A 25,713-nucleotide genomic window follows, 5' to 3' on the forward strand; every position below is an offset into this window, starting at 1 on the left:
AACACTGGGATGCATCTTTTTTTTTTTTTTTTTTTTAATATTTGGCTGCGTCGGGTCTCAGCTGTGGCATGTGGGATCTTAGTTCCCCGACCAGGGATCAAGCCCATATCCCCTGCATTGCAAAGTGGATTCTTAACCAGTAGACCACCAGGGAAGTCCTGCATGTATCCTTTTGAATTATAGTTTTCTCTGGAAATATGCCCAGGAGTGCGATGGTTGGATCATATGGTGATTCTACATTTGGTTCTTTAAGGAACCTTCATACTGTTTTCCGTAGTGGCTACACCAACTTACACTCCCACCAGCAGTGTAGGAGGGTTCCTCTTCCTCCACACCCTCTCCAGCATTTGTTATCTGTAGACTTTTGAATGATGTCCATTCTGACTGCTATAAGGTGCCACCTCACTGTCACTCTGATTTGCATTTCTCTGATAGTCAGTGATGTTGAGCAGTCCTGTACTATTTTAAAGACGCCCCCACAAGTTAACACTGGCTAAAGTAAAGAAACTGGACAGCAGTGTTAGCACATGAGAATTTATTCCTGATGAGGTGAAGATACCTGGTTGCACATGGATGGGAATTCAATAATTTATGTGGATTTCTGATGGGCTTTTACTCTGGTTTTTCATGTGTGTACAAAAGCAGAATTCCACCTTCTGCCCTCTGCTGCTGGGAGACCAGTCTTCCCTCTAGAAGTCAGGGGAACACACCTTCCCCAGAAGGACGGACTGGGGGGATTCAGCCGCCTGGCTCTTCTCTGCACCACAGTCTCAGGACATCCCAGAACATGATCAGACCTTCCAGAATGCTTAGGTTCTATAGACCCGGCCAGAGGCCAGGCTACAGCTCTCAACCGGGAGTCACTGCAGACACCTCGGAAGCCTGGCTGTGTCCTGGGGGCCTGACAGAGACCTTGCTCACAAGGTCTGGCGTGATGTCTAACCAGGTTCCCCAAACCCAGGACAGAGGGTGTGGCAGCCAGCCTCCTGTGGCGTAGCACGCTGTGGCTCCACGGGGGACAGCCTGGGGCCCTGACGCAGCGCTCCCTCCGTGCCCAGCAGCCAAGCCAAAACAGGGACGAAAGCTCAGTGTTACAGTAAAATTGTACAAAAGGTCTTTTGCTAGTATGATTATCTTCAGTTAAATAATAAGGCACTGTCTACATATACATTACACGCTGTGCAGCCAGGATCCAGATGCAGTGGAAATGGACAGGCATGTCCAGTAAGGGTTTGTTTGTGCTGTTTTAGATAAAATGCTGATCTTTGGTATAAAAAATGTCTCTTTTCATTATAAAAACACTGCATTTGTTAAACATTGACATGAATCAGCCATGGATTTACATGTATTCCCCATCCTGATCCCTCCTCCCACCTCCCTCTCCACCCGATTCCCCTGATTCCCCTGGGTCTTCCCAGTGCACCAGGCCCGAGCACTTGTCTCATGATTCATGTCAATGTATGACAAAAACCACTACAATATTGTAAAGTAATTAGCCTCCAACTAATAAAAATAAATGAAAAAAAAAAAAAACAAAAACACTGCATTTGTTAAAAAGAAAAAACACAGAGCCTATCTCAGCCCCCGTGCAGACAGCCTCGCCCCAGTGCTGTCCCCTCCCTGGGCAGGCTCTGTCCCCTGCTCTGACGGGCGACAGCAAGGGCAGGTGCAAACCTACTCAACCACAACGTGGTCATTTAGAAGCAGCCCTTCTCATGAGCTTTACTGGAAACAAGAGGTCAGTGTACTGGTGCCGGGCTCCTGTAAGCCCAGCGCCTGGTATCTGGTGAGTGAGTGAGTGAGGGAAGTGGGTGGGCAAGCATGGCCAGAGACCGGCAGTCTGCAGCTCACGGGTGCTTTAGCTCGACGGCTCTCGGCTAGCCTGGCACTGGCCCAGGGTGTAGGTCCTGGAACCATCCAGACAGCACGGGAGGGCTTCTCGGCAGAGGCTGCCTGAGAAACAGCCCCCCCACCCCCGATAACGGTCCAGTTTCATCAGCTAACGTCCAGGAGGTCAGAGAGCCCAGCGGTCAGAGAGCCCAGGAGGCCCTGCAGTGGACCTGCCCCAACGCCGGGCAGATGGCCCCGGCCGGCTCGGACCGCCTCCCCTCGCGAAGCGCCAGCAGCTGTCAGAAGGTGCATCCCTGGCTCGCAGTGCACACGCCCCCTCGGTCACTCGACCGTCCAGATGGCGATCTTCCCCTCTTCACGGCCGGCGCCGCTCAGCACGTATCTGTCCTCCGCGGAGCACAGCGTCTTCACCGTGTCCGCGTGGGCCGCCAGCTCCTTCTCCACCGTCCTCCTCTCCGCGTCCATCACATAGATCTTCCCCTTCAGCCGCCCCTGTGACAGCCCCGTGGCGCCCACCCAGATCTGCCAGGAGAAGCGGGCATCACATGTGTAGCCCAGCTGGGAGGCACGTGGGGCCCCCAGTCGGGCAGCAAGGGGCACCCCCAGGCCCATGTCCTCTCACCTGCTTCTTCACCTTGATCATGCAGTTGATCTCAGAGCAGTCCTGGAGATGGATCCTCTGCGGGGGCTGGGCTAGGTCCTGCAGGCTCCAGACGTAGACGTCGGGGTACCCGGCACAGGCCGCCCAGAGCTGCTCCTGCTAAAGTGAAACGGGTCAGGGCAATCGCGGCGGCAGTCCCGCGGCTTGGGGGTGCCAGCCCAACCCAATGTGCTGGGGTACCTCGGGCATGAGCTGGAATCCCAGGAAGGAGGTGCCTGTCTCTTTAAAGCTCCCGTCGATCTTCAGCTCTTGACAAGGAGATCCACTCATGTTCACCACCAGGATGCTGTCTCCAGTGCCTGCAGGACCGAAGAGCAGGATGAGGGTGGGCAGAGTGAACGTGAAGCGCAGGGACGAAAGGGCCATGGGGGCTCAGGGTGACCAGCAGGCCACGGCCCCTTCCCCACATCTGAGTGCGGCGTGAGACACTCTTAACTGTAGCCTCCGTGTTACAGGCCTAGATAGCATATTAAAAAGCAGAGACATTACTTTGCTGACACAGGTTCATCTAGTCAAAGCTATGGTTTTTCCAGTAGTCATGTATGGATGTGAGAGTTGGACTATAAAGAAAGCTGAGCACAGAAGAATTGATGCTTTTGAACTGTGGTGTTGGAGAAGACTCTTGAGAGTCCCTTGGACTGCAAGGAGATCCAACCAGTCCATCTTAAAGGAAATCAGTCATGAATATTCATTGGAAGGACTGATGCTGAAGCTGAAATTCCAATACTTTGGCCACCTGATGCAAAGAACTGACTCACTGGAAAAGACCCTGATGCTGGGAAAGATTGAAGGCGGGAGGACGACAGAGGATGAGATGGTTGGATGGCATCACTGACTCGATGGACATGAGTTTGAGTAAACTCCAGGAGTTGGTGATGGACAGGGAGGCCTGGCGGGCTGCAGTCCATGGGGTCACAAAGAGTTGGACACGACTGAGTGACTGAACTGAACCTCCACGTGGTGCTTTCACATCTTCCCTCAGACACCCTTGGGCGCTAAGTACCATCTTTACCGATGAGGAAGCCGGTGGAATCCTTCCTGCCATGGTTATTTGCAGCCAGGCCATGTGATACCCCCATGGGTAAAGATTAGAGCTCTAGGTGATGGTTCCCAGCCTTGTGGGACACATCTCTCTATCAAAGCTCCTCTCTGTCTGCTTCTATTAATCACTCAAGCAAACCAAGTCTCCACATCATGAGAGCTACAAGTCACCACAATTATCCAACAGCGAGGTCATCAGATCAGGTTTCCAGGGGAGACGGAGTCAGGTTCAAGATAAGGTGAGGAGCCACAGGGCTGTCCTCTCGGGGCTTTTATTGCCTGCTCCCTCCGCCTCCCACCCTGCATGAAGCCACAGGGACAGGAGGATGCAGCCCCGCCCTGCGGGCAGCACCGTCTGGTTGCAGAGGGAGGAGGTGCAAGCCCCCCAGAAGGGCTCCAGCTTCCTGTCACGGTGGTTGGACTCCAAGCCCACCAAGAAATGACCCTTGGCCATACTTGGGACTTGGGAGCTCAGCTGGGTTCTCAGTCACAGGAGGCGAGAGCCTCTCCTTCCTGCCTGAGACCTAATAGAAACCCCAGCATCCCTCCAGGAAGGCTTTCATCCCGAGATGCCATCATCCACTTGCCCTAATTAAGAAGGTCCTTTCAGATGCTTATACTTGTTAGGAATACCTGGGCAGCAGGAGGTCCTGCCAAGAGGCACTAATGCCCCCAGGGACCCCCTCCTTAGTGCCGACCAGCACGCTCACTGCCCACGAACACTGCAGAGGGCGGCAGGCGGATTTCAGAGCCACCCAGCCTGTGTGAGCGTGCAGGGGTCCTGCTGCACACAGAGCATGGAGTGGGGCCACAGATGTGGGTGAACCAATCACTGGCCTCGAGGTGCCCAGCCCGTCAGGGCCGCCTTCTGGGGTAACGGTCAGTGACCCTCACAGCCACTGACACTCTGAGGCCCACATTCTGCCTCTCGCATCTCCCAGCTGTCGGCCTGCTGTCCAGTGGGAGAGATGGCATTTCCACCTTATTTTTCAGATGAGCAGAGAGACTGAGGTGCCAGGGACCAACCCAAAGTGACCAGTCGTCTGTGACGACCCTGGATCTGACACTGAACACACAGAGGCCGCAGCCTGGACCACACATGCGCCTCCCAGTGCCCACCTACAACCGCGGGGAGCAGGACGAGCTCCGCTCCCTCCCAGTAACCACTGGAGCCGCGTCCTGTGAGGGGCGCTCAGGCCTGGGGCTGGGGGGGGTTGTGGTGCTGCAGCAGACGCAGACTTAGGGGAAGGTACAGAGGGTCTGAAACACTGACCAGACTGGAGAGGGAACCCCCAGGCTCACCTCACCAAGGGCCTGTGGGGGAGTCAGAGGCATCACCCTGCCCCTCCACACTCACATCCTTCTAGGCTATACCTCGGTGCCCACAGACCCCATCAGCTGAGTGACTAAGGTTTTAGCTTGTTATCCTTGCTTAAAGACTTGGAACAGCACTTCACGGGAAAGATTGTTCTTTACTCTTGTGCTTTTCTCATTGTTAAATAGGAAAACTACTTACTATACTCATTAACTTGAAAAATATGAGGAATTCTACCCGGAAAACAAGGTTATCTACCCTCATTCTAATCTGTTATATCCCTCCCCATATTTAACAGGGATTTTTAGTCCCAAATGCACCCATGAATGGACACACACATATCTGACAGTCACCAGAGACCAACCAAAGCTGAAGGATATAGTCTTGGGAAGAATGAAACTCGGTGAGCAGCACAGTTCCCGGGGTCCCCCTCAATTCAAGAAAGTAAACCGCAAGCAAGATCAACACAAAGCCCTTCACACCCAGCTCATGCAAACCAGAGACAGGACCCTAAAAGCAGCCACTGACCCCAGACACATTCTGTTCAGCAGAACAGTGGGAAAGACGGCTGACTGCTCATCAGGAACAAGAAGAGCTGCGAGACAATGGAATGACATTTCTAACATGCTGGGGAACTACATGTCAGCCTGGAGTTTACAGCAGACACAGGTCATTGGAAATCCTAAGGCTAAGAGGCAGTGATGCAAGGCAGAAACCTGAATTTTAAGAAGGGACGGAGGTCACCAGAAATAAATATATGGGCAAAAATAAATTCTTTTCTTAATTTCTTTGCAAGACCATTGAGTACTTAGGCAAAATTTTCTAAAATATGAAGTTTATCACAATGGCATTTAACAACAATAGGAGGGGAAAGAAAGGTAAATGAAATTAATTCTACTACTGTGCACTGTGTCCATTATACATGAAGTGGTGTAATAGTTATTGAAGGTATGTAGTGAGAAGTTAAGCTTGCATATTGAAATCCTTAGAGCCGTTGCTAAAAAGTAGAACAAAGCCCAAAGAACTAGAGAGACAATAAAGAAGATTAAATTGAATATTTAAAAAAAAAAAAAAAAAAAGCCCAAAAGGAGGCAGGAAGGGAGGAACAAAAGAAGTACAGATGGGAAAATGGAGGGGAAAAAAAGGTTTACACCCAGCCATGTCATTAACCGCCTTGAAAGTGAGAAGACCTATGAGCACAGGGTCTGAATAAACATGTCTCTGAAGAAAACAGAGATGGCAAACAGTCCATAAGTCATCGGGGGAAACACAACCAAAGTCACAGTGAGATACCACTTCACACCCACCAGGACAGTTAGAATAAAAAATAGATGATAGGTTTGGTGAGGACGGGGAGGAACTAGAAGCCTCATGTACCACTGGTGGGGACATAAAACCATGTGGCAGCTTCAGAGAAGATGACAGTTTCTCAGATGGTGAAACATGGTTAACCCAGGTCCACCCACAGGGGAACCAGTAACCGGGCTGTAGCATCCACACAGTGGAACGATCGTGCTGTCGCTCCGCAAACACTGTGGATGATGAACCCTAAAAACATCATGTTGCCTGTCCTGAGCCAGATGAAAAGAGTGCAGGCTGCAGAGCCCATCTACAGACAGTTCAGGAGCCAGGCGAACAAACCCAGGGAGAATTCAGAACAGGCGTTTCCCTGCAGAGGGGCACAGCGGGGCCAGGCCCCGAGGGAAACCTTGTGTCTGCCCTGTCAGGCGTTATGTGGTGTGCACTTTCAACACACAGCGAACCACACACACACTGTGCATCTCATCACAGGTAAAACATGCTTCGATTTAAAAAGTATCCATGACCATCGTCCGTGGTATCTGGCACACGCTAGCGAAGCCTTCAAAGTGCAGGCCACCTTTGCGCTGTAATGCTCATGAATACAGAAGCCACGCCTCAGGCGTCTGCACCTCCCCATCACAACCCGCCCCGCTCGGCCAAGTGCCGGCTTAGGACCACTCACGTCAGCACACAGAGGATGGGGCCAGGGGGTTGCGGGAGGAACGGCCATGGCCCCCGGGGGCGCAGCGAGAGCAGGGGGGAGGAGCACCGGGAGAGGAGGGGCACGGGGGGGGCGGGGCACGGGAGGGGGCGGGGCATGTGAGGGGCGGGGCATTGATGGGCGGGGCAGTGGGAGGGGAGGGGCACATTAGGGGAGAGGGCATGGGGGAGGGGCGGCGAGAGGGGGAGGGGCGGAGGGGGGGAGGGCAGCAGGAGGGGGAGGGGCACGGCAGGGGGTGGGGCAGCGGGCAGCCGCACACCCAGGAGGGATGTGGGGAGCAGGAGCACAAAGAAGGAGCCTGCGTTCTGAAGCCCCAGTTGGAATGTGAGGCAGAGGAAAGGGCCTGGCCTCTTCCTGGCCTAGCGGGGGCAGGGGCCAGGGCCGGGGCACTTACAGCACCAGAGGCGGCCGCCGTGCAGTCTGATCGCCGAGAGCCCTCCACCGGGCACCTGGAACCTGCCGGTCACCCTCAGGGAGCTTGCGTTCCAGGCCAGGACCGTCCCGTCAGTGCTGCATGAGTACACGGTGCTGGGGCGAACAGACGCGCACACTTAACTGCGGCCCGAGAGGACCACGCGATGGTGGTGACGACGCGGATGATGGAAAGACGGCCCTTCCATCCAGAGAGAACAACGCTGCCAGCTGGCTCAGCACCCAGGCCCCGCCGGAGGGGCCGCCGCGGACACCAGGGTGGTGGGGTCCGCTCAGCACCCACGCCAGCCCGGCACCTCCCACCGCGGGTCGCCGCCCCCTCCGTCAGGGACTGTGAGCAGAACCACTCACTAAAATCTACCTCCCCCAGCAGGGGCCAGAAACCAGTGCTCCCGGCACCCCGCACGCGCGAGGCCAAGGGTCCGAGGGGCTCTGGGACTGCAGCTGCAGGGGGGCGGGCTCAGCTAGTGCTGTGTGCCCTGCACCTCCTGGTGGCGTGTGACCTTCAACTGAGGACCCAAGTCCCCCAGACTGAGAACACCCGGCACCCCTGGCCCTCGGGGGACAAGAGGTGGGGGTGACACCAGGGGAGCAACCAAAAAGGAGCCGTGGCCACTTGTGCCCACTTGCTTCCAGGCCACAGCGGGAAGCGGGCTCCGCCGGGAGCTCAGCGCCCCCCACCCCTCACCTGCGGTGTGCCAGGCCCCGATCCAGGCCCAGGCCCCAGCGAGGGAACAGATGGGGGCTGCCCTCAGGACCTGACCGTCTTAATGAAGTAAGGACAGAGGAATGAGGTGAGGTTCGACAGCCAACGGGTTGAACTGCGGTCCGAAGAAAGATATGTTGATGCCCTTAACCTCCAGCACTTCAAATGCCACCTTAGTTCACAGCAGCGTCTTCAGAGAAGTAGTTAAGTGACGCTAACAGGGTGGACTCTAATCCAGTACTGAATAGTGTCCTGATAAGTGCACAGCTGGACAGAGGCACACGGGGGTCCCATGTGAAGACAGGGACTTCAGTGATGCGTCCACAGGCCAAGGACAGCAGGCCAAGCCCAGAGCCAGGGAACGGGCGGGGAGGCCAAGGGCCTGCCGCGTGCCCACCATGCTCACCCCAGAGGGGGTCTTCTCTGACCACGTCCTCAGACCACTTCTCTGTACGCATGACCAGAGCCATGCAGGGACGTCCCCTGGCTCGCCTCCCAGACCTGCTTCACTCCCCCTGCCCAGCCACTGGGACCCTGCCCTCTGGGACCCTGACCCGCCCACGAGCCAGGCGGCCCCCCACCCAGTGAAGCCCACCGCACCTGGTCGCCTGCACGCCGTCCTGCACAGCCAGGCCCGTGACGCTGGAGCGGTGGTCAGTGAGCTGCTTGTTGCAGGACATGCTGTGGATGTTGATGATATAGATGACCGAGTCCTCCGAGCCGACCCACACCTGGCTCTGCTCCGCCATCACCATGCAGTTCTGTCGGGCCAAGGAGACGGCAGCACGGTCAACGGCCCGTGTGTCCCGCGCCGAGCCGCCACTCCCGGGAACTCACAGGCTCAGGTTCCTGCTTGGCCTCGGGTCACATCACTGTCACGCGATCAACACGTCATCACTGATGTGCATTTCTGTTTAAGGACACCTTTGATCCTTGAACAACACAGGTCCGAACTGTGTCTGCACCTTCTCCATAAGGCTCTTCAGCTCTACGCTAGGGTAGCATTTTAAACAGCAAAATCACACACACACAAAGCACAAAAATGTGAAAGACGTGGCACTAAGTAGGCCGTGAAAAGGATACCTGTGCACAGTTTGAGCTGACCCCAGAGGCAGAGTCGCCTTGCCCGACCTTGGATAAAACGTGCACTCAGCTACCAGGCCCTGTCCACGAGCACAACTGGACAACCACGAAAGCTCCATTAGTGTTTGTTCTGGGGCCACAAATCAATGAGCGATGAGGCAAATCGGCACACTCAGTTCAGTTCAGTTCAGTCACTCAGTCGTGTCCGACTCTTTGCGACCCCATGAACTGCAGCACACCAGGCCTCCCTGTCCATTACGAACTCCCAGAGTTTACTCAAACTCATATCCATCGAGTCAGTGATGCCATCGAGTCAGTGATGCCATCCAGCCATCTCATCCTCTGTCGTCCCCCTTCTCCTCCTGCCCCCAATCCCTCCCAGCATCAGGGTCTTTTCCAATGAGTCACCTCTTCACATGAGGTGGCCAAAGTATTGGAGCTTCAGCTTCAGCATCAGTCCTTCCAATGGATATTCAGGACTGATCTCCTTCAGGATGGACTGGTTGGATCTCCTTGCAGTCCAAGGGACTCTCAAGAGTCTTCTCCAACACCACAGTTCAAAAGCATCCATTTTTCGGCGCTCAGCTTTCTTCACAGTCCAACTCTCACATCCATACATGACCACTGGAAAAACCATAGCCTTGACTAGATGGACCTCTGTTGGCAAAGTAATGTCTCTGCTTTTTAATATGCTGTCTAGGTTGGTTATAACTTTCCTTCCAAAGAGTACTAGCAACAAACAAAACTCCCAGTGCTCCTGCAGCTGGAGACAGCTCTCAGGGATTCTGGCATGGCAAGAACCGACAACAGTGATTATCTGTAGAGTTTCCGAAATTAGAAATTAAGGGCTAAAACACTGAAGAGTTATACAAGCCACGTAAACGTGTGAACCATAAGTGTGTCTGCTGGTACATCTCAACCAACCCGACTGCATCCCTAAAAATTTCCTGAGCTGGTGTCAGCCTTCATCCATGACACTAGCAATATTTTACTGAAACTGTTAACAGATGTCTCAGGTTTTCAAATACAAGAATAACAGTTACATCATGTTGGAGGGGCTGAGGCTAGACCTAATACAGTAAATCACTATCGATGGTGGTTACTGTTACTTTATCTGGTGGTTACCATTACTTATCTGGTGGTTACTTCTACTTATCATTACCACATGAAAGAGCTTATAAGAACTGATAGTTTCGATTTTACCAATACGTATTCTCGAAAGATGCTACTTTGCTAATTTCAAAATTAATTATTTTAAAAAGCTCTTTCTTTTGTGGCATCTACCAAAGAATTATTATAATTTTAGTTAAATGTCTTTCTTTAGTGGCCCAAGGATATCTCAGATAAACCACTTTGAACTTCAAATTTCAGAGGAGGCAGCATTTTCTAGAGATAATTGCCCAACTTTCTGCCTTGTCAAATGATACAAACTGCTCCTGTGAAACTAGTGGGAAGATATTTTCACATAATTTGTTAACTTTCTGCTTTAATTAAATGTTACCTGGCCTAACTGCCAATCAATAGAGATTGATACAAAATGCAGCCATTTGATTTCATTTTCAGGAGGATTTTAAAGTTATTCTGTTACTAAACAGTCTTTGAAACGCTTGTAACTAAGAAGCAACAGGAAAAAATTAAATTTTAGAGTAAGAATGATGTCCTTAATTTTTCCTTCTTGTTTTTTGTTTGATCTAAAGCGTTACTAGACTTCTATAAATATTTTGCTCTAATGTGTCTTGGATCCTGTTCCTTTCTCATCTGAAGCTCATTATTTGAATGTGGAGGGGGATGGTTTTTAGCAACTTTAAGAATGATCCCCACCCTTTGGCAACATGGATTTGAATCACAGTGCTTCTGTTTCAGCCCAGTTTTGGAAGCACAGAAAGTGCCATAGATTGTCCCCTTGCTTTTAGATGATGGAACATGACTATCAAAGTGGATATAAGCTGAACACTTAGGTATGCAAACTTCACTTCACCTTGCTTTTCACAGGGGAAAAAAATGTTGTTTCATGTTAAAGGAGTTGGCATGAAAATTTTCCTAGTAAGACCCCTTGGGACAGTGGCTTCTTTTGTACCCTGAGGGTCTTGAACAGGATGAAGCCCACCAGAGAGGAGGTGTGACAGCATTTTGAACAGCAGGGTAGCGTCGCTGAAGACACGCGAACCCCACCAGAAAGATAGCACCGACCGCCCCTCTCCTGGAAACGCCAGAATTCACAAGGCCCCTTCCAGGTGTGGCTGTGTTAGGCCCTGGGGCATGAGGGTGACATCACACAGAAACAAATGATTTTCAAAGAGCCACGAGGGGCCTTGAGAGACCTCCAAAAACCAGTGGGCTGATCCTGGCAGCACTAACAGCTACAGACCTAACACTTGATCCTGGGTTTCTAGGGGGTGGGGTGAGGTGGTTTTTGCACAAAATTAAAAGACGCTTGCTCCTTGGAAGGAAAGTTATGACCAACCTAGATAGTATATTAAAAAGCAGAGATGCTACTTTGTCAACAAAGGTCCATCTAGTCAAGGCTATGGTTTTTCCAGTGGTCATGTATGGATGTTAGAGTTGGGACTGTGAGGAAAGCTGAGCACTGAAGAATTGATGCTTTTGAACTGTGGTGTTGGAGAAGACTCTTGAGAGCCCCTTGGACTGCAAGGAGATCCAACCAGTCCATCCTAAAGGAGATCAGTCCTGAATATTCATTGGAAGGACTGATGCTGAAGCTGAAGCTCCAATACTTTGGCCACCTGATGTGAAGAACTGACTCATCTGTAAAGACCCTGATGCTGGGAAAGATTGAAGGTGGGAGGAGAAGGGGACAACAGAGGATGAGATGGTTGGATGGTATCACCAACTCAACGGACATGAGTTTGAGTAAACTCCGGAGTTGGTGATGGACCAGGAAGCCTGGTGTGCTGCAGTCCATGGGGTCACAAAGAGTCGGACTCAACTGAGCAACTGAACTGAACTGAACTTTCTTTTACCAAAGTTGACTAAGTTATCAGTCTAAAAACTCAAACAATTGAGGTTTCTCAACCACACGATAACTATGATATCATGCAAATTTTATTTAAGTGGTTCTCAGTCTCAACCCCAAATATGTTAAAATAATTCCAGTGTCCGCTTTTGGTGACTGGAAATGTAAATGTGAGAATACTGCCCTGCCCTTCACAGGACTGAAATCCAGTTTTATAATAGTTTTCAGAGTGCAGGGGTGGTTAAAGCCATTATCTGCTCACTTAAATGAGAATATTTAAGTGAAAGACAGAACAAGTTTACATTCAATTTAAAAGCTCGAGATAAAAGTGAAAACCCTTCAGGCTTCCCTGGTGGCTCAGTGATAAAAGACTCTGCCTGCGAATGCAGGAGACATGGGATCGATCCCGGATCCGGGAAGATCCCACATGCTGTGGAGTGGCTAGGCCCGTGTGCCACAACTGCTGAGCCTGTGCTCTGGTGCCTGGGAATCACAGCTACTGAAGCCTAAACGTTCTAGAACCCGTGCTCCGCAACCAGAGAAGCCACTGCAGTGAGAAGCACTGCGGCTGGAGAGGGGCCCCTGCTCACCACAACTACAGAAAAGCCCACACAGCAACAAGGACACAGCACAGCCAAAAATAAACAAGCAAAAATATAAAGGTCTTAAAAAAATGAAGCCCTAACCCCAACTAAGCAGGATGCCGTGGAGTCCAAGCATCCGCTGCCTGTGCAGGTGGACACGCTCGCTCTCCAAAACCGCAGCCTGACTCGGAAGCCAATGAAAACTGTCCACACTGGACAGCACACCATTTACTCACCAGCCTAGACGTGCCCACTCTAAAGCAGTGCTGGTGAATTGTCCAGGAGGAAGCATCAAATACGATCACCTTGCCCTCGTTCAGCGCGCACCATAATTTGGGGTGAGCATCCTCCACTTTTTCCGCTGGGTCAAGATGCCCTGAAGAGGAAAGCAACCCGACGTGTTGAAAGAAAACCCTCTGCTGCATCAGCTCGGGATTTGTGATTCATGCCAAGACTCAGGTCCTGCTCAGTGCCAGGTGCCACCCTGGGTGCCCAGGCCCCAAAGGTGAGCACAGCCTGAACCGCCAAGCTCCTTGGAGTTCAGAGTCTCGAACCGGCTGGTTCAGCCAGAGAAGTACACACACAGAGCCCTCCGCCAGGCAGGACGGCAGGAGGCCTGAGCATTCTCTTGCGGGCAGCGCTTCAGGCAGCGGGAAGGGGGCTCAGGGACAGAAGAAGGGTCTGCAGCTGCCGCGCCCCCCCTCGCCCCCCTACCCCGAGCACAGCCGGGCTCCCACTGTCCCCACGTGGCCACCCACACTTCGCACCATCAGTCTTTCCCATCGTGGCCACTCTGACACCGTGAAGATTTTGTTTTTTCACTTGTGGTTTGTTTGCATTTCCCTGGCGCTCACGAGGCTGATGGCTTTAGTCGGGTGTCTGGATCTCCTCCATGGGGAAGTGTTTACGCCTCCTGCCTGCTTCTGAATCAGGCTCTTACTCTCCTTGACTTGTAGCCGCTCTTTAAGTACCACCGACTTCAAATACCCCGTGTGGAGTCTATCCTCTTACGAACATCCTTTCCAAGTCTGTGACTATCACTTTCACTCACTTGAAAGTTTCTTTAAAAAATCCTTTATATGGTCAAAGTCACCAACCTGCTCCTTTACGGCTCGTGGTTTTCATGTGTCTTGTGACTGACTCGTTTCTTTATCTTAGGATCACGATTGTTGTCTGTATTATCATCTCCAAGCTTCACTCGCTTATGTTTGCTTTTGCCTTTCAGCTCTCCATCCTTGGAGCCCATGGCCGTGTGTGATCTGAGGTGTGCTTGAGCTCCATCTCCCCGCATGGACCCACAGCATCCCAGCACCTCCTACGATAGAGACAGTCTTTCCCCCACCCCTGCTCTGTAGTACCTTCTCGGTCCTAGTCCAGGAAGTGTGAATCTGCCAGTCTTTCCAGGATATTCATGCCTTGGTCTCCTGGCCCTGTTGGGGTGATCTGCCCACTGAGACGCAGTCTGTAGTCCCCCAGAGTCTGAGATGCTCCAAAGCCAGGCTCAGTGCCCGGGGCCTGGCTCCTTGGTTCCCAGCGTTCGCGGAGGGCTTGACTGACGCTCCCCTGGTCCCTGACCAGGGGGCGGGGGTGGGGAACGGCCAGCTGTGTCATCAGACGTGCGCATCAGCGCAGGAGGGGCCGTCACCCCATCCCAGCGACAACAGGCTCACCCCAACCAAAGATGTGCGTGCAGGGGCTACATCCGCTGGACGTGAGGATGGCGAGGCTGGATGGGGACTCAGCCACGCACGGCCCTTGTGGCCTCCGAGTCCGCAGAGCAGCTGCCCCTGGTCACCCAGAGTTCTGCCTCCAACGGCGGAAAACCACCTGGGCCCTGTCCACCCTCACCCTGCCGCTGCCCCTCCACGGCAGTGCTGACTGTGAGCACAAGTCTCAGCTCTCAGACTGTTGAGAAGAACAGCGGTGACACAGACAGCATGGCCCAACTGGACAGCACAGGGAGCCATAATCAATGTCCCGTGATAAACCATAACGGGAAAGAACATGAAGAAGAATGTGTGTACGGGCATTAACCGGATCACCTTGCTGTACAGCAAAAATGAACACAACGCTGTAAATCAAGTAGACGTCAATAAAGCTACAAACCCAGCAGTGACACAGCCGGGGTCAGGCCTCACCTGGGGTGTAGAGCAGCACATCGATGGCCTGTGGGGCAGTCTCCCCCGCCGAGGGGTTGATCTTGTGTTTCAGGGTTTCCAAGGTCGTCTTCGGAACTGCCATGGGCACTGAAAAGCAGACACGTGGGGGTCAGGTCCCCAGACTCCAGGACACTCTCGCACACTCTGCTTCCCTCAGGATATTAGTCCTGGGGTAGAGCCAGGATTTGCCAAGATGAATCTCTCTTTAAACTGGACATAAGTAAAGCCAAGCGTTTCCGGCCAGAGGGTGTCTGCCAAGGTCTCACACTGCTTGGCATCTAAACACAGCTGTCAAGCTAAATGATCAACACTCAACTGTTAGGGATGGCCCAGCAGAGAGAAGACTTTGAATACTTCTCCATCAGTCGAGCCCACGAGCAGCTTCTCACCCGGGCACGTGGCATGGCTGTGTGGGTGTCTGTGCACTGCAAAACCTTTAGCAGCATCCGTGGCCTCACCTGGTCAATGCCAGTAACAATGACTGCCCCCTACCCCCCACACACATGAAGAAGGAATTCATAGGGCCTGGACTCCATCTCAGGCCTGTCTGTGCTGATCGTGCTCGGCCACCTCTCCAGTGGACTCTGAACTCTCTGCTTAGTGCCTGTGGGAACGACAATGGAAGGATAAGACCCCCTCTGGACAGGGGAACCTTGAAGATCATATCCAGGTTACTCATCACCTAAGAGAAAACAGACACTAATCACCCCTGCCTCCGGACACTATCTATCAGAATGTAAGCACGGGCTTATTGGTTATTAACTGGTTGGAATGTAACTGTGGGCTTATTGATTATTAACTGTTTGAACACATAACACGTGAATGATGGGGTTATTGTGATTGGATTGTATTTACCCTTCCTTTGTAAGCATCAAGGGACTGGGGTGGTGGGTTTGGACACGTACACATGGGGTATAAAAGATTTTCACAAATGCTGGTCGGGGTCCTTGGCTAAGAGGAGACTCTGCCTTGGGCCCGCCGGTGTAATAAACTGCCCTCCACTATCTGCATTGTCCTTCTGAGTGAGTTTGTTTCCCGGAAAGCGTGGCTATAACACACACACACGACAAATTTCTCCAGTGACTGCCAAGTGGCTCCCTCCAGGGATGAGGTGCAAACCTCAGAAAGTTTCATTTTCAGACCTTCCATCACGAATGGACCACAAGCTATCACTGAAGCCCGGGATCACGTATCGCTGCCTCATCACGCTTCACACAAGGGCAAACGGTCCTTGGTTGGGAACAGGGACCTGGGACCCTGAGCTTGGGGGACCGCCCCTGCAGGATGGGATCAAGGGTGAGTGTCACGTGCTGGGTCCCTCCGTGGAGACTGCGAACGCGGGGTCCAGAGTGAGAAGGCTTTCCTGCAAACTCTTGACAAAGATCAGGCTTGAGCATGGAGTGGTCTCCACAGCTCAAGTGGAGTGTGTATTTGATTTGGTTCCTAATTAAGCGCTAGAAAAAACCCTGCTGTCAACATCTGGCTCCAGGACTGTTGACAAGAGCTCCTCCAAGTCCCTCCAGCAACTGGAGCATCCTGGCTGCTCCCCAAGAGTGGGGTCCTGGGATGTGGAGGCGTGGGGGGAGGGTCCGGGGTACAGGAGAAGGGTTCCTGGAACCAGGAAGCACTAGTGATGTCATGGTTAGTGACAGACACGGCAAAGAGCAAACCACCCCGAGGGGAACGAACACAAAACCAGGGCTTGTTTCCCCTTATTCTGGGGTGACATTTTAAATGGACTCGTCCTGGCTATTGACTCAAGAGGAATAAAAACATGTCCAAACAAAAACTCGTACAGGAAACATTCACAGACGCACTGTTTGCAACAGGCAGGAAGCAGGAAACCTCAAACAGTAAACGGAGGGAGGGATAAACTATACTGTATTCACCCAGCGGAGTCCATTCAGCCTCAGAAGGGATGAAGCAGTGACCCCTGCCACATGGATGAACCCAGGAGTGTGACTCCACGTGAGGACGCCAGACACACAGGACACGCACTGCTGTGAGTTCACACGTAGGAAGTGCTCAGATTAGGCAAAAACGGGCATATCCCCAGCGACAGAAAGTCGGTCAGCGGTTGCTCAGCAGCTGAGGGGCAGCTGCTAAACATATGGGGCTTCTTACTGGGGTGAGGAAAACGTTTGAAACCCACTGTGCTCACAGCTGTAGAGCTCTGAATACACTCAAACCAGAAAGGTGTACACTGTGCAAGGGAACGGTGTGTGAATTATATCTCAATAAAACGGCTACGTTTTTTAAAGTGCATACAAGCAGAACTAGTTGTCATCTGAAAAACATCCCTACAGGACTTCCCTGGTGGTACAGTGGATAGGAAAGCAGGGGTCATGGGTTCAGCCGCTGGTCAGGACTATCCCACGCGCCCCAGAGCACCTAAGCCTGGGAGCCGCAACTGCTGAGCCCGCATATTGCAGCTATTGAAGCCCGCACGCCCACAGCCAGAGACACCACCACAGTGAGAAGCCCGCACACCGCAGCAAAGAGTAGTCCCTGCTCTGCTCGCCACAACTAGAGAACGCCCACTCCGCGACAAAGACCCAGCACAGCCAAAATAATTTTTTTAAAATCCCTACAACCTGCTCATCTGTGTTTCATGAATTAACTTCACGTGGTGGGTTTAACGGAGCACATGTGACTTCCAGCACGTAGTAAGGCTGATAGAGTAAGTGGTCCTCTATAGTCTCTGCTTCTTTATGCAAAGCATAGGACAGCTGGTTTTAGCAGATCATTTAAAAGTGGACACAAAACAGTGCGTCCCTGCGCTTGGCGCGGTCTCTACGTCGGAGCCCCGAGAGTAAGTGTTTCCGGCCATTCATACGCCCGACCTCAGCTGTCGGTGGTCGGATTTTGTGTACTATCGGGCCGAAAGGGTGACAGCACCGCTAGGATGAAGCTCGTGAGATTTTTGATGAAACTGAGTCACGAAACTGTAACCATTGAATTAAAGAATGGAACACAGGTCCATGGAACAATCACAGGTGTAGATGTCAGTATGAATACGCATCTTAAAGCAGTGAAAATGACCCTGAAGAACAGAGAGCCGGTACAGCTGGAGACACTGAGTATCCGAGAAAATAACATCCGGTATTTCATTCTGTCGGACAGCTTACCTCTGGACACCCTGCTCGTGGATGTGGAACCGAAGGTGAAGTCTAAGAAAAGGGAAGCTGTTGCAGGAAGAGGCCGAGGAAGAGGACGTGGCCGAGGCCGAGGCAGAGGAAGAGGGGGTCCTAGACGATAATGTCTCTCAAGACTACTATTTCAAAGTAGTTTTGTTTATGGCAGGTGGGGAAGGAAGACTAATCCATGACAGAGGAAGACTATGTGGCTGTGGCAGAGGAATTGGAGGTCCTAAGCGATAATGTACCTGGAGCTTTTTTGTACAGGCTTTGTTTGTTTGTAGCAGTTTTTAATAAACATAGATGTAACAAAAAAAAAAAAAAAGTGGACACAAAACAGAAGTAGCTAAAAATGTTGCATAAACCTATTCTTATCTTCTCCCTATTTCCTGGACTTGAAAAATCTTCTAAAAATAAAAAACTGAGCTAACCACTGACCTCTATGGCTTCCAGAATGTGAGAGCCAGATCTAAACCTACAGGCAGGAGACCAGAGAATTCCTAGGGGTGGGGAACTGACCGAATCAAGGGAAAAAAGTGAGACGGCCATCAGGGGTCTCCCCACGCCCGAGCAGTGAGGTCAGGCAGTCATGGGCAACCATGCACAGAGGTCCCTGCGGCTCTGCAGTGGGCGTGTGTCCGACCACAGATCTCAGAGACTGCGACGGCGACTCTGTGAGCCACTCAACGGAAACCCTGTTGTCGTGTCATTGGTAATTCAGATTCAGGACCAACACCGTACGGGGTAAAGTGTACTGCTACTCAGACACTGAAATGGTGAGGTGCCTCAGCGTGTCCTAAGGAGCAGAGAGCTCCAAGGGATTGCTAAGTGAGAAAAGGAAAGACGCAGAGGGAGGAGTGGTGTTCAAAAGGGAAAAGTGCAGAAGAAAGAAGTTTGAGACGTTTGGGTTGGTTCCAACTGGTAAGACAAAAGGCAACCAGATAAAAACCTTACTTTCATTCTTCATCCTATCAAAGTAGGACAACTTGGAGGCCGCATAGATGGCTCCCGGTGACTGCAGCGTGCCGACGACTGCATCCATCAAGAGAATGTGGGTCAGCGCCTGCTGTACGTACTGGGGGTCCTGTGGGAGGCACGGTCATCTCAGCACAGAGTCTCTGAAATCACGTCCTGCTAAGACTTTATCCCATTACACACAGCAATACTTTTAAAAATGTGTGGTTTTCAAAGCCACCTGCAGAGTTTAAATTTGGATTTCATGTCATGTACTTATGTTCTCTTAGTTGAGACAAATACTGGTTGTCTCCACCCCTTCCCCAAAATAGTTGGAATAATCCTCCCACTCACTAGCCTATGAAATTACCCAGTCCATAAAAGCTAACAACCGAAGAACTGATGCTCTTGAACTGTGGTGTTGGAGAAGACTTTTGAGAGTCCCTTGGACCGCAAGGAGATCAAACCAGTCAATCCTCAAGGAAATCAATCCTGAATATTCATTGGAAGGACTGATGCTGAAGCTAAAGTGCCAATACTTTGGTCACCTGATGTGAAGAGCCAGCTCACTGGAAAAGACCCTAATGCTGGGAAAGATTGAAGGCGGGAGAAGGGGGTAACAGAGGATGAGGTGATTGGATGGCATCATTTGACTCAATGCACATGAGTTTGAGCAAACTCCAGGAGACGATGATGGACAGGGAAGCCTGGCTTGCTGCAGTCCATGGGGTCATGAAGAGTCAGACACAACTTAGCAACTGAACAACAACAACTTACTACCAACAAAGCTAGTGGAGGTGATGGAATTCCAGCTGAGCTATTTCAAATCCTGAAAGATGATGCTGTGAAAGTGCCACACTCAATATGCCAGCAAATATGGAAAACTCAGCAATGACCACAGGACTGGAAAATGTCAGTTTTCATTCCAAGCCCAAAGAAAGGCAATGCCAAAGAATGCTCAAAATACTGCAAAATTACACTCATTTCACACGCTAGCAAAGTAATGCTCAAAATTCTCCAAGCCAGGCTTCAACAGTACGTGAACCATGAACTTCCAGAGGTTCAAGCTGGATTTAGAAAAGCCAGAGGAATCAGAGATCAAATTGTTAACATCTGTTGGATCATCAAAAAAGCAAGAGAGTTCCAGAAAAACATACTTTATTGATTATGCCAAAGCCTTTGACTGTGTAGATCACAACAAACTATGGGAAATTCTTAAAGGGATGGGAAGACCAAACCACCTGACCTGCCTCTTGAGAAATCTGTATGCAGGTCAAGAAGCAACAGTTAGAACTGGACATGGAACAACAGATTGGTTCCAAATCGGGAAAGGAGTACATCAAGGTTGTACATTGTCACCCTGCTTATTTAACTTATATTCAGAGTACATCATGAGAAATGCTGGGCTGGATGAAGTACAAGCTGGAATCAAGATTGCCAGGAGAAATATCAATAACCTCAGATAGGCAGATGACACCACCCTTATGGCAGAAAGTGAAGAACTAAAAAGCTTCTTGATGAAAGTGAAAGAGGAGAGTGAAAAAGTTGGCTTAAAACTCAACATTCAGAAAACTAAGATCATGGCATCTGGTCCCATCACTTCATGGCAAATAGATGGGAAAACAATGGAAATGGTGACAGACTTTTATTTTGGGGGGCTCCAAAATCACTGTAGATGGTGACTGCAGCCATGAAATTGAGACATGCTTGCTCCTTGGAAGAAAAGTTATGACCAACCTAGACAGCATATTAAAAAGCAGAGACATTACTTTGCTGACAAAGGTCCATCTAGTCAAAGCTATGGTTTTACCAGTGGTCATGTATGGATGTGAGAGTTGGACCATAAAGAAAGCTGAACGCCAAAGACTTGATGCTTCTGAACTATGGCGTTGGAGAAGATTCTTGAGAGTCCCTTGGACAACAAGGAGATCCAGCCAGTCCATCCTAAAGGAAATCAGTACTGAATATTCATTGGAAGGACTGATGTTGAAGCTGAAGCTCCAATACTTTGGCCACCTGATATGAAGAACTGACTCATTTGAAAAGACCCTGATGCTAGGAAAGATTGAAGGCAGGAGAAGGGGATGACAGAGGATGAGATGGTTGGATGGCATCACTGACTCGATGGACATGAGTTTGAGTAAATTCCAGGAGCTGGTGATGGAGAGGGAAGCCTGGCGTGCTGCAGTCCCTGGGGTCGCAAAGAGTCAGACACAACTGAGCAACTGAAGTGAACTGAACTGATCCCAGGTGTCACTAAGCTCCTATAAACATCCAGGTGGTGAACACTTCAGGGTCTGTAAGCCGCACAGTGTCTCACAATGACCAGCTCCACCGTGTTTGGCAAAGGCAGCTGCAGCCCCTGTGAAGGGTGGGCCGGATGTGAGCCTGCACGACTGTCCTTAGGCGCCTGCCAGCCCACCAGCTTTGATGCGCTTTGTTGTTGTTGTTTAGTCTCTGAGTTGTGTCCGACTCTTCGCGACCCTGTGGACTGCAGCCCACCAGGCTCCTCTGTCCATGGAATTTTCCAGGCAAGAATACTGCAGTGGCTTACCATTTTCTTCTCCAAGGGATCTTCCCGGCCCAGGGATCAAACCCACATCTCCTGCATTGGCAGGCAGAGTTTTAAAAATGGAGCCACCTGGGTTGTGCTAAATAAGTGGACGTAAAATCAGAGAGTCCAAAAGTCACAGAACATTGGAATCTTAGGACCTAGTCCTCCCTTATTTTAAACAGAAGCCTCCTTCCATTTCCTTGACCTTAAGCTCCTCCAGGGATGGAAGGTCCATCACAGAGGGCAGCTCTTCCACCACTGGGCGTACGTTCCTATTGAAGTTTGCCACTGGGTGGCTGCCGCCCCCACCTGCATCTCCCCGATGACCAGTGAGCTGCAGCTCTCAAGAACCTTACAAACTGCTCCCCGTGTGAGTTCCCAGTTTGGACCCTTTGCTCACTCTGTTGTGGATTTCCTGTCTCATCTCGCCTTTCTGACAAGACAAACATCGCCCTGGTGTGTCCCCATGTCTTACCTCCGTCCAGGGTACCCTTCATGACTAGGAAGTCTTAACTTGCTGTAACCAAAGCCATCAGTCTGGCCCAAAGTAAGTGAAGCTACAAAATGCCCTAGGATTTTAAATGTAGCCCTGTGGAAGGAACCTAATACACCCCCAACCAGAACCCTAATCCCGTGAAGAGAAAGAGTTGAGAGTTGAGCTCACATCTGCAAGGGTGCAGCCCCGATGCTGCCCTCCCCGGGCGTCGCCTGGAGCAGAGGAGGCAGAATGCAGAGGCCAAGCCCAGGTCCACGCATACCGCCCTGCGGGCTGGCCTCTGTGTTTGCCCCCAAGGCCACCCCCATCACCCCAGGGCCTGGTGCCGAGTCATACGGACCACAGCATCACCAGTGCCTTCTGACGAGATGCTGCGCCCAGGCCCAGGCCCGAGTCGCCCAGGCTTTAAGCCGAGCATCGCTAAGAGACTGGAGCCCCGGGTGGGAACAGACCTTGTGGTCATCGGCCAGCTTCCTCCCGGCCCACATCTCCTTCACCATCAGGTGCCAGAGGTCACACTCCGTCTTGAGGTTAGCCTCAAAGACTTCTTTCTTGGACGCTGTTTTGATTTTTAAAGTGGGAATTCTCAGGAGCAGAAAAGTGGCCATGGTGCTTCTGACATCCTGCAGAGGCAGAAAGAGACGCGGGTAAGTGAAACAACGGTCTGGGCGGGGGGCGCTGGGGTTAACAGGAGCTGGGTATAGGGGCGGGCCCACGGCTGGCAGCCACAGGCCTGTCCTCACCTCTATGTTCCTGAAGGTGGAGATCTCCACGTAGCCCGGCCACCCCTCCGTGAGGAGGAACAGGCGCTTCTGGGTCATGGCGATCTTGCCCACCCCGCGATTCGTCTTGACAGAGCGCGACAGCTTGTACACACACTCGTTTTTGTCCAGCTGCTCCATCACCGACAAAGGCAGGCTGACCTCCTGCGCCTCTGCTTCTGCCTCCTTCCAGCAGTTGTAGAAATCTTTGAACGTTTCTGGGTCAATCTGTTTCTGGTGTCCTTAGTTTTATAAAGAAAAAAAGAGGTTCTTAAAGCCACGGACACCAGGACGCTGCGCATTACCCACAGGAGGCAGCAGGTGGCGCCAGCACCTAAGTCTACCTGGACGGGAACCACCTGGCAAAGAGTGCCCTTCTGACCCAGTTTCCCCAGGTGTGCAGGGGGGCACGTGATCTGGGCTGAGTCCATCTGTCCTCTCCAGTCCCTCCCTAGGCTGGCAGTCACAGTGCCTCTCAGGGCACCAGGTGGGGACCCTGGGACAAGGATGAAGTCCTGCGCCACCTCTGGAACTGGTGGGCAGCCATCCTGGGGCCAGTCCAAGGGTGCAGCTAACACTAACAGATCCTCGGACACTCCCACAGCACTGCATCAAGCCTTACTCTTTGGTTACGTGAACAAATACATCATTATTTGTACGCATGATGATCTTAATCGATTCAGTAACCTTCCCAAATGTCCAGTATTCAGGGGCTCTAGAGCTAGAAAGAGACCAAAATCCGAAGTCCAGCTTCACTGCTCTTCAGCAGTGTGACCAAAGGCAAGATACGAAGCGAACCTGCTTCCCTATCTGTAACACGGAGCAGGGACCACCCCCAACTCCCACTCAGCTGCTGCGAGAAATGGCTCATCCTAATCCTGACGCTTCCCCATGTCTGGCTCCTGTGGCTCCATTTGCGTCATGGATCCGTCTGCCCTCCATCCTCAGTGGGCCCCTCACACCCCCAAGCAAGCCTGCTTCACTTCACACCCAGGGTGAGTCTCCCCGTGTTCATGAGGCTGACTCCTCCAAGGTCAGGCCCCTCCTCCAGTCACACTCCAGCCTCCCAGCACAGTGACATGTGGTAACATGCCTCTGTACACGCTGGTCTGCAGTGCTCAGACCAGAAAACTCCTACCCATCCTTCAAAACCCAGATAGAGGGCCCACAGGCAACCTTCCCGGACAAGGCGGTCATCCTGGACACCCCCTGAGCTGGCATGCTCTTCCCTGGTGGCATCTAATAACACTTCCTGTGCTTCACCCTCCACACAGGCCCAGCCACCAAGGGATGCTCGGTCACAGGGAGACTGAGGCCTGGAAGGAAAAGCCCTGCCGGCTGGTGGGCAGGTGCCAGGCAGACGGCCCCACCGACCCTGTGCTGCTCTGTGTGTTTGTGGGTCTGTATTACCCACTAGGCGCCTGCTCCAAATGCAGGAACCTTCCCGTCCCAGCTGTGGGTCCCCCTGTGGGAGGGAGGGGTCATCACACCGTGAGCAGGTCCCCCAGGACTGATGTCACCAAGCTTCCCCAGACCCTCCGCCTCTCTCGGCCAGCTGCTGGGTCCGTCAGTAGGAAAAGCCCCCACCCATGAGGCTTTCTGGAAGGCAAAGTTGGCTCAGACGGTGAAGAATCCACCTGCAGTGTAGGAGACCCAGGTTTGATCCCTGGGTCGGGAAGATCCCCTGCAGGAGGGTATGGCAACCCACTCCAGTATTCTGGCCTGGAGAATCCCATGGACAGAGGAGCCTGGCGGGCTACAGTCCACGGGGTCACAAAGAGTCAGACATGACTGAGTGACTCACAGACACACGAGGTTCTCCCTGGCTGGGCCAACCTGCCATCCAGGGCGCCCCCAGCCGCGGGGATCCTCCTACCTACAGTCAGCGCCTCAAACAGCCGGTGTATGACGCCAGCGTCCTTCACGATGCCTGACTCCTGCACCCTCTTCACGAAGTCGTCCAGCTGCATGTGCTTCTTGGGCAGCTCGAAGTTCTTGACACGGTCGTCGGCCTTGGGGGTGTCCACGGGCCTGTCCATGACCTCGCTGATGAGCCGGCGCAGCTCGGGCGTGCGCTCAGCCTGCGTGCGCTCGGGCGCCGACAGGGACTCCACGGTCGTCTGGACGAGGTCAGCAGGGAAGATGCGCATGTCGGTCTTGTACAGGCTCTGGAAGTCCAGCAGGGCGCCCAGCAGGTGGCCCTGCATCAGCTGCACCAGCCCCCGGAGGTAGAAGTACCTGGCCAGCAGCACCGAGTTCTCGGGGGCCAGCGAGCCCATTGCCTTGCTCAGCTGGGCCACGCAGTCCGCGTAGAACGCCTGCACGCACTGGGCCATCAGCGGGAAGTGGATTTCCGGGATCTTGAAGGTGTGTGTCGACTTAGGGGGCACGTCCAGAACTGGGGGTGAAGGGGAAGTGAGCAGTAAGCGCAGACCTTAGAGGCAGACACGCGTTCCCGCCCCAGCACCCTGCTGTTTCTGGGCCCTGGGTACAGCATGGAACCAGAACCGTATACATCTTCCAGGAAGCCCCACATACCCCACGCTGAGGGGGGCCCCCAGCGGCCTCCCATGGCACCCCGAGCGTACGGCATTATTTTATTTGCTAAAACTGCTGGTGGCTAAATTGAAACACGTCATGCCGAGACTGGAGGATTAAGCGGATAACCTAGGCTGAGACGTACCTGCCAGGCAGGCAAGCCCCGTCAAACAGCCGTTTCTTTTACCTCAGCAGCAGCTCGGGGCACGGGTATTGTTGCCACACTCATCTCACAGGTGTGGGGGCTGCAGCTTCCACTGGTCCCCGGCACACAGCTGCCGCATGTCACGCATAACCAGCTGTGTGTCACACCAGTGCCTTCCACAACCTCACCCCCACGGCTCCCAGGCAGCGCCAGTGGACAAGGCCAGGCCGCAGGAAGTAGCGCACCCCAAGGAGGTGGGGCCTCAATAACAAAGCCTGGAGGATGGCGGAGGAGCCCGG

The 25,713-nt window shown here is 52.4% G+C and overlaps 1 protein-coding gene across 7 annotated transcripts in view; it reads right to left on the minus strand.

The window, feature by feature from the left end:
• Window positions 1-520: 520 nt before the first annotated feature.
• DENND3 (DENN domain containing 3) overlaps window positions 521-25,713 on the minus strand; it is a 53,445-nt gene continuing 28,252 nt past the window's right edge. For 5 of the 7 annotated variants that reach the window (XM_061123113.1, XM_061123109.1, XM_061123114.1 and 2 more), the window contains 11 exons: window positions 24,608-25,129; window positions 22,714-22,973; window positions 22,423-22,593; window positions 18,921-19,050; window positions 14,809-14,916; window positions 12,907-13,046; window positions 8,630-8,790; window positions 7,286-7,419; window positions 2,693-2,811; window positions 2,474-2,611; window positions 521-2,373 (listed from right to left, as the gene is read on the minus strand). In XM_061123113.1, the coding sequence (XP_060979096.1) occupies window positions 2,173-2,373; window positions 2,474-2,611; window positions 2,693-2,811; window positions 7,286-7,419; window positions 8,630-8,790; window positions 12,907-13,046; window positions 14,809-14,916; window positions 18,921-19,050; window positions 22,423-22,593; window positions 22,714-22,973; window positions 24,608-25,129 (2,084 nt within the window). In that variant the 3' untranslated portion in view covers window positions 521-2,172. Of the gene's footprint in view, window positions 2,374-2,473; window positions 2,612-2,692; window positions 2,812-7,285; window positions 7,420-8,629; window positions 8,902-12,906; window positions 13,047-14,808; window positions 14,917-18,920; window positions 19,051-22,422; window positions 22,594-22,713; window positions 22,974-24,607; window positions 25,130-25,713 lie in introns of those variants that run through there. The other 2 variants (XM_061123110.1, XM_061123115.1) reach the window with 2 other exon arrangements.

This window comes from Dama dama, chromosome 21, assembly GCF_033118175.1.
Source record: "Dama dama isolate Ldn47 chromosome 21, ASM3311817v1, whole genome shotgun sequence".
NCBI lineage: Eukaryota > Metazoa > Chordata > Mammalia > Artiodactyla > Cervidae > Dama > Dama dama.